The sequence below is a fragment of the Exserohilum turcica genome, assembly GCF_000359705.1.
Source record: "Exserohilum turcica Et28A unplaced genomic scaffold SETTUscaffold_2, whole genome shotgun sequence".
Classification (NCBI taxonomy): domain Eukaryota; kingdom Fungi; phylum Ascomycota; class Dothideomycetes; order Pleosporales; family Pleosporaceae; genus Exserohilum; species Exserohilum turcicum.
The window spans coordinates 3,332,823-3,341,419 of NW_007360025.1; the positions used below are offsets into that span (position 1 = coordinate 3,332,823).

At 50.4% G+C, this 8,597-nt stretch overlaps 3 protein-coding genes across 3 annotated transcripts; 1 reads left to right on the forward strand and 2 right to left on the reverse strand.

Annotated features, from left to right (window-relative positions):
- Positions 1-462: 462 nt before the first annotated feature.
- On the reverse strand, positions 463-2,565 carry SETTUDRAFT_171591 (uncharacterized protein). Its single transcript, XM_008027653.1, has 3 exons — positions 2,396-2,565; positions 2,051-2,287; positions 463-1,999 (listed from the first exon to the last, which is right to left on the reverse strand). Exons 1-3 carry the CDS (start codon positions 2,429-2,431, stop codon positions 467-469), a joined length of 1,806 nt encoding a protein of 601 aa, XP_008025844.1. The 5' UTR covers positions 2,432-2,565; the 3' UTR covers positions 463-466.
- Positions 2,566-2,858: 293 nt separating this feature from the next.
- On the reverse strand, positions 2,859-4,366 carry SETTUDRAFT_19961 (glycoside hydrolase family 79 protein; the record flags this gene model as incomplete). The annotated part of the gene is made up of 4 exons (XM_008026782.1): positions 2,859-3,375; positions 3,435-3,448; positions 3,494-4,250; positions 4,305-4,366. 4 exons carry the CDS (start codon positions 4,364-4,366, stop codon positions 2,859-2,861), a joined length of 1,350 nt encoding a protein of 449 aa, XP_008024973.1.
- A 1,949-nt stretch (positions 4,367-6,315) lies between these two features.
- SETTUDRAFT_88393 (uncharacterized protein) lies at positions 6,316-7,673 on the forward strand (the record flags this gene model as incomplete). The annotated part of the gene is made up of 3 exons (XM_008027654.1): positions 6,316-6,658; positions 6,712-7,222; positions 7,280-7,673. Coding segments are annotated over 3 exons (1,248 nt in total), but the record flags the coding sequence as incomplete, so codon positions are not given.
- Positions 7,674-8,597: the final 924 nt, after the last annotated feature.

Consider the following 8,597-nt stretch of genomic DNA (forward strand, 5'->3'; position numbering starts at 1 on the left):
CGTGACTAAATGACGTGGTTAGTTACGTACGAACAAGCTTAAGTAAGGAGGAAGACTAAAGGTCTGAGCGTTCGTACGAGTAACAACTATAAAAGGAGGGCCCTCTAGATAGTTCTTTTCTGTATCTTTCTTCTTCTGTACAATAGGTGAATGCATACTCGTTAGTTAGGCCTCTCTCGCCCATAACAGAGGGTGCTATCTTTAAATAAAAGTTCTATTTACTTAAAGTAGTAAAAATATAAAGTAAGTAAGTACTAAGTAGAGTTTATTTTATTAGCGCTATACTAATAAAATATAACCTCTATTTATATAATCTAAAGTTCTATTTTACTAAATACAGCGCTGTTTCTAACTTTGTTTTAAAAATCTAGTACTATTTGGGCGTCTGGAGTTTTACTGAACCGGCCCTCAGTGGAGATAGCAATCAATTCGAAGCAGAATACATCTATTTTAGTCTATCATGGCTCTATACTTCTAACAAGCTCTTGACTTCCTTCACAAGCATCCGGTCTTCCGCCATCTTTGCGTCAACATTACCCAAAGTACCAGCTGCATCCATGACCCGCCACAAGTCCCTCACCTCGCCACTCATATCAGCGCAGTATACCAGCCAACCAACACTGATCACGCCCATCTTTTTGTTGTCACTCCATTGCTCCTCGGTACTAATGTTCTCCAGTAGCGAGGCGAGAAGCTCTACCTGCTCCGAATCTGGAAGTTCAGATGCTGATGGAAGAGAGTGCGAGGGGTTGGCGCTGTACTGCTTCATCCTTATTTGGTGGTTGGAAGAGGTGATGTTCATGGCCAGGGTGAGTGCCGAGGCTTTAAGTGCTGAGTGCTTCTCGTCGAGAAGGGCAGTGGTTAGGATGGAAATCAGAGTCGAAGAGAGTGGAGGAGAGAGAATGTGAGGTATGAACAGCGGTGCGCTGAAGAGGTTACATGCTAGGTGCAAGGTTGTGAGTCGGAGTGGGTACGGCGCGCCCTCACCGAGTTTGTCGACGTGGTCGAGCAGATGGAACACCGTCGCTGGCGTGCCCATTGCGCCTTTGTGTTCCTCTGCAAAAAATCCAGCAACACGGGCGTCGGTGATAGCTATCCTGAGCAAATCCAAAGCGGTGAACAGGAGCTCGGCTGGGAGAGAGTAAGTACTTTTCCTCAAGAACTCGGCGAACTTTGGGAGTTCAGTCAACGGTGCCTCGATAGCCCCCGACTTTTCGCGAACTTGGATGTAGTTGACGATAGCTGTCACCGAAGGATCGTTTCCGGCATCTCCCATCTTTGCAACCACCTTTTCCAATGGCGGGACCTTTGTGAACCTAACAGGCCTTTGGCTCTGTCGCATCAACCAAGGTGTGCTCTTGTCGAGATGCGGATGCGGTGGGAATGTCGCATTAAGCAGCATCTCCACGTTATTACGCAGCTGTCTTGGGTCGGCTCCGCTCCACTCGTCTCGTTGTTCTCCTCTCACATATGTGATGAATGTCGGGGTTGCGCGTACATTGGGATAGCGCGTATTGATTGAGCGATCAGCGTGGCTGAAATCAATCTTGATGAACACACATTTTGTCCCTGCTTCAGCGGCTAGATCGTCGAACGGCTGGTACACAAGCTTGCAAGGAGCGCATGTGGAGCTTGTGAAGAAGATGATTGCGCAGCGGTCTTTCGCAAGGCCCAGCAAGCGATTTAGATCCTGTAGCGAAGTAATGTTGTTTACCACGCCCGTACTCATTTCCAGCTCAGTCTTGGTGCCACGAGAAGGACCTGCTGTGCCGTTTGATGTACCAGCACTCGTGGGGTATACTTGGCCTGCCTGAGGTGTAGGTGCCTGCACGATGGGTCGCATAGCGGCATCAATCTGCGGTTTCAGCATTTGGCCAAACGGTGTATTGAGAACCGTCTGCGGAAGGGAGGTGATGTGATCTGGTATTCCTTCGCCAACCAGAAACATGGCGAAGTCGTTTGAGAAGTTGTTACAATTATGCGCAAAAAGATCGTATGACTAGAAGCGCGTTAGCCTCGGAAGTCATAGCCATGCTTCAAAATCACTCGCCTCGGGTGTGTAAACCGCCCTCAAAGACTCTAGGTACTCGAGTATAACCTCCATGGGAAGCGCAGTTTGTCCGAGCTTTATGGTTTCAATGGGCTGGCCATGGTGCGTCGCTCCTGCTCTACACGTCTGTATCCCGTGCCCAAAGTAGTATTCTATGCCGCCAAAGACGATGGATGTATGGTATATGGCGTCGATTTGTATTCCAAGAAACGACTGCGACATGCTTTTTGCCAGACCCTAGCATCGTCAGCACGAGTACTCGGCGCAACAGGCTTCTCTCCATGCGCTGCACATGCTTCTCGGGACGCACCGACTGGAACATGACGCGGCGCAGCTAGGACTTACTTGCGAAAGGTCGTACACATATAGCTCCACGTCCATAGTGGTGTTTTGCGCGCGCACGACGATATCGCGCGATGATGTGCCGTTCAACAGGTCTATTTGTGCTACAATTTCGGGATGAGCACCAGCTGTGTATGTACCAGAACGTGATGATCACCAAGCCTCGGGCGTCGGAGTCGCGGTGTTGTTGAGTCGTTAGGCGGCAGCCGTGACGTAAAAGACGGTTCGCGAAGGCGCCCGCCCGCCGCATCGCGCCGGCACGTGACTAGCGCCCAACGCGGAATCACGCCGCTCCTATGCACGCACGCGACACGCGAACCGCGCCGCTATGCATACTTCAGGTATTGGCTCGAACTTCTTCGGCGCAACACATTTATTGGGGAGTCTACCTTGGAGGAAGTTGATGGACAGCGCCATACACGCCTTCCACGATTGCGGACAACATCCCGGGCCTCCCGAACCAGCTTCAGCAGTCCACGTTGACAATGGCCGCACTACTCCATGGAACCTCCACCTCCAGCATGCCACGTCCGTCTACGCGCACTTTTTCCCCACGAGTAACATTTTCCAATCTAACGGGCTTTCCCTCATCCAGCTCATAGTTGTAGCTGTAGCCATCCCAAGTAATACCCGTGATCGCGTCGCTTCCATTTGCCATCAGCCGTTGGACGCGAGCACTACCCTTCGCGCAAGTCGGCAACGTGAACGTATACTTTCCGACGGGTCGCGCAAATGGCGTGGTGAAGCCATTGTCAGTCGTGTTGTACGTATGGAGATCGACAAGCAACAGCCGGCGCAAAGTATTGTTAACATACACAGCATACTGTGTGGAGAACTCAGTGGACGAGTCAAGATGCGAGATGCGCACCTCGCCTGAAGACGAAGATCCATGCATGAAGGCTGCGACGGCCGCGTTGCCGTAGTAGGGTGGCTTTGTGCCTCTGACCGTGAGGTTCGTTTGGATGGGCTGCCACGATTGGTAGCTTTGCGTTTGCCGTCAGCTCAACCCTAGGAATAAATTGGGTATGAGAGATGTACGTACCGGTAGTTCGTCCCCTGATGCATATGAGAGCGACTGATGTTCTACGATGCGATGTACACATTCCAGTCGACACCCCATAATGCCGCTCCAAAGCTGTTACTCAACCCTGGCCGTCCTTGCCTAGCGAGCGAGTTGTGTTCGCCCAGAATGAAGGGTGTGCTTGGAGACGGCGCATTCTCAGATGCTCTAATACCTCTCGAAACATTGACCTGCTCCGCAGCCTTTGCGACGATGTTCGTGTGGTTCATCAAGGTGCCTTGCAGCGTGATGCCGAGGCTAGTAGAGACACCCATGTAGTTATGCGAAGAAATAATCTCTATGTTCTTCTTCTCGTCTATGCCTTTCCTCCACGAGTCGACAGGGCTCAAGGTGAAGTAGTCGTTAATACCAATACCCGCGAAACTTGGCGCCATAAACTTGGTCTCTGCAAGATCTGGACATGCTGCTTTGACGGCTTCTTCAATGGCATTCGTTCCGTTGAGCCATTCCGACACATAGTCTGCATCACTCCAGCCGCGCGGGCGATATCCAGAAGCTGTGAAGAGATCGGGCTCGTTGCCGTACTCCCAGAGTAGGAGGTTTGGGCCGATAGCTTTGCAGGCATAAGAAGCAGAATCCCAGGTTGCAGCTCTCGCGGCGCTCGAATTAGCGCCCATGTTGAAGCCATGGCTGAACCTCACGCCTTGGGGCATAGTCTGGTACGATTCGAAGAAAGCCGGGCCAATAGTAATGATAGTCGGGTAGTCGGCTGAAACATTTGGTTGAATGATACCCACCAAGCCAGTCTCTTGGGACGCGTCAAAGATTGCGATATCCCTGTGTCTCGTATCAGCCTTGCATGCATTGCCAAGTGAAGAAGGTGCGAGTTACTGAATATTGCCTCCCACGCGGGCAATCGGCATCGATCCTTGTAGTTTGCCCAAGTTGGTCATAAGGTTAGCCGAGAAAGTGTTTGGGTGCGATAGGTTTCCTAAACAATACACCGATCAATACAAGCTGCATTTTGCGGAGACCAGCGCTAAGATTACCGGCAAAGTCGGGCCATGAGGACAGCTCGAAGGAAAAAGAAACGAACGACTCGAGGGGAACGCCAGCATCGTTTGGCGCGGACTTTGGAACATAGATTGGCTTGGGATTTCGCCGTATACGCGTAGCCTCTGCGGTGAAGAAAGCCGAGAGGCATAGCAAGAGTGAGCGGTGTACGCGTGACAGCATCTTGTCGGCGTGATACTGTACCCGCCATGTGGCATGCGACGTTTATACATGTCGTCGGCAACCGAGCCTCGACCTGATCAGCGGCACGGCGCGCGCGGCGTCCAAACAATCGCGTGTTCCTTTTTCCCTGACGCGTGCCTCATCCGAAGAGATCTGCACGTGACGAGCGGGGAAGCGGGGAAGCGGGGTAAGCACAGGGGCAAGGGGCTGTTCGTCGGCGTCATACCGCGCATCACCCGCTCGTTGCCCAACCACCAAGACGCTCCATCAACCAAAACGAGGCGGGACCCGATTTTGCAGCGGGAAGTGGCATGTTCCCTCGGGACATGCCTGAAGCGAGCCTCCACTTCCCGTCCCGTCGACTACGCCCTACGACCTTGGAGGTGGCGGTTTTCGTCTTCCGGAATACGGCGGCGCATCGAGAACCTTGTTACGCCGTAATGCCGAGGTAGACGCGTCGATGCAATCTGTGCACGACAGGATTTTCGTCATTCACGTGACGGAATGGCCGTGGAACGCCCGGTTGGCTGACAGTCAGCGCAAGAGCTCTATACAGGGGCTGGGAGCGGCCATGCGTAGCGGTGACGCACTTGGAAAAAGTCTAGTGCTGGCTTCTTCCTTACAGCAGACCGTTTCCCTCCACCTATGGCGACCACGACCATTCTTCAACCCCACCTACGCAATATATACGCCCTGCTGCGTCGCTAAACCCGCATGAGATTGACGGCTGGGCGTCATGCACTGATAGATTGGTCCCACGCACCGCCATGAAGACTGCCGTCTCTACTTGGTTTTCTAGCGCTTTGCCACGGAAGGTGTGTGGCTCGTACATCGATGAGCTTTTTTACTACGTCATGGCTGCTTGTGGGTTTCACCCCTTGGGCGCTGGGTAGATACTGGGTGACAATGACATTACGCTCCCCACGTTCGTCCCTGCAGGCTTCCCGCGCGAACCGACCGTTCACCGATCAGATATAGATGAAGTGCCTCAATCGTGTCAAACTATTCGTCAAGTGTTGAAGTGAGCATCCATACTGTTGGCTACCACATCCTGCACCATGTGTGCACTGCAGTGCTTGCTTATCGCATACCACATGCCTCTTGCGACATATCTGCAGCATGCATCTGTTCATGGCTAATGCAACACTGTCATATGAGAAACTTGGGCTGTTTTTGCCGTCAAAAAAAAACTCATATAGCCTGTTTCTTGACCGTCTTGCCTCCCAGCTTCGCGTCTCCCCCTTCACCCTTTTTGCACCAACAGCTATACAATGGCCTCACCTTTTACTCCTCAAATCGGTCTTGCTCTTGCGGTCTTCGCATTCTGCCTCGTCGTTCGACATGCGCTCGCCAAGAAGAATAGGCTGCCACTTCCCCCAGGCCCCAAAGGTCTTCCAGTCGTGGGTAACATCAAAGACATGCCCAAGCCAGCCGATCGCGAATGGCTACATTGGATCAAGCACAAGGACGCTTATGGCCCGATTAGCTCCCTCCACGTTCTCGGCCAAACATTTATAATTGTAAACGATGCAGATATCTCCATGAAGCTGCTCAAGGACCGCGCCTCCATCTACTCGGGAAGACCTAGACAGATCTTCGGCGGTGACATGTAAATCTGCCTTGAACCCATATATCATAGCAGTGTCGTGAAGCTAATGCCATCAGGGTCGGATGGACGAACATGCTGGCTTTCCTGCAACCAGGCTGGGACTTTCGACAACATCGTCGCAATCTCGCAAAGATTGGTGGCTCCAACACGTCCCTCGCGGCCTTTGACCGCATCCAAAATGAAGAAGCAGCACATTTTTTGCTGAATGTTCTGGATAGCCCTGAGAATCTTTTCGATCACATCCGAACAGAAGCTGGGGCTGTGATATTGAGAATCACATATGGGTACACCCCGAATGCAAGAGGTCGAGATCCGCTGGTTGACATGGCTGAGCAAGCAATGTCAGACTTCTCTATCGCGAGCGTACCGGGGAAATGGACTGTTGATCTACTACCATTTCGTCAGTCAAAATATCCCAAGCATATACTCGTCCAATACTGACATTGTGCCCAGTGCGCTATCTACCCGACTGGTGTCCAGGCACTGGCTTTAAAGCTACCGCGCGTGAAATGAGAAAGACGTTTATGCGCAGTGCGGAGCAGCCCTATGCGTGGGTGAAAGAGCAGATGCGCAATAAAAAAGCAAAGACGTCCTTCATGTCGCAGGCGATTGAATCGCTCGGTACAGAAGCCTCAATGGAGCACGTCCACAAGTGGTCCTCGGTTTCCATGTACTTGGGTGGCTCGGATACGTCTGTATCGGCCATCATGACCTTCTTCATGGCCATGGCTGTTTTCCCAGACATCCAGAAGAAAGCGCAGGAAGAGCTGGACCACGTCATTGGAGGTGATCGACTGCCGGTTACCAGCGACAAGGCCAACTTACCATACATTGAGACAGTCGTCAAAGAGGCGCATCGCTGGCACCCTGTTGTACCCATGGGTGTGCCGCATTGCTGTATGGAAGAAGATAGCATCAGTGGCTACAGAATCCCAAAGGGAGCCATAGTTATACCAAACATCTGGTAAGTTTCCTGTGTTTTGCCTCACACTGGGGTTTCAGCGCACCTGATATGCTATAGGTGGTTCACCCACGACCCAGCTGTATATCCGGACCCCATGGCATTCAATCCTGACCGCTACTTCACGACGCCAACCCACACTGCTGAACCAGACCCTCGAAACTGGACATTCGGGTATGGCCGCCGAGTCTGCCCCGGTCGCTACATTGCTGACAACGCGCTCTTCACAACCATTGCGCAATCACTGGCAGTCTTCAACATCGAGAAACTGGTCGAAAATGGGAAGACAGTAGAGCCGAGGATTGAATTTGAGCCTGGTGTTGTGAGCCACCCGGTGCCATACCGTCTTAGTATCAAGCCAAAGAATGAGAAATGTCGCCAGCTGATCAAGCAAGCGGAGAACCTGTACCCCTGGGGTGAAAGCGACGCGCAGTCGTTAGAGAGTCTAAACTAGGGACTTGAAAGTACTCACGCTATACGCCAATTAGCGAAATAGTAAATAGGTAGGATATACCTATTGTAAGGTAGAGCTAGAGTTAAGGTAGTGAATATTAGGTGAAATTAAAGCGAACTTATTTTAGTTTACTAGCTATTGCTTGTTATATTAGCTATTCCTATAACGTACTACACCAGTGAGGCGGCCAAACCAGTGAGCCGGCCACTTTTTCTTAGCACTGCGAACACCATGTATAAACAATTAAATTACTTAACACTATAAAATAATCCTTTATATAAGACACTTGCATTAGATTTAGAATCTTCTACTATATCTTTTTAGTACGTACAAGCGTTGTGCCTAGTCTTACCGCAGTTGCTATAGCGCCGTTGACCTAGTTAGGCTAGTTCTTAACTACCACTACCACGCGCTCTCTTTGCTATCGTACGACCACTAGAAGCACTCTTAGCTACTATTAATGCTGCTGCACTATACTCTAATGTCCCGCTATGCTAGATCCGCTTTCGCTTTTAACCTTTGCGCTTTATAACCTCTACTAATTACTCTTGAAGCTCTTATATAGTTATAAGCTTTAATTAAAATATTCTTATATAGCATCTCTTCTACTCCTTTAACAAGCTTTAAGAAGCTTTCTTAAGCACTTATTAGTAATTATACAAAGGATTCCCTTATAAGCCTTAATTGCAATCTAAGTTTAAGTAGGTTACTTAGTGTTCTTAACTACTAGAGCGTTTCTAGGAGGGGTGCTAGTAATAGCGTACGAAGCTGCACCTTAAGGCAATCTATAACTACCTACGCGTTTATAGAGATAAGTCTTAAAGCCTTAAAGGCCTTCTTATAGTTATTTCACATAAACACGTTAAAAACGCGTATTTAAAGGCTGGAAGGAAGCCTTCTTTATTAATATAGTAGACGCATTAG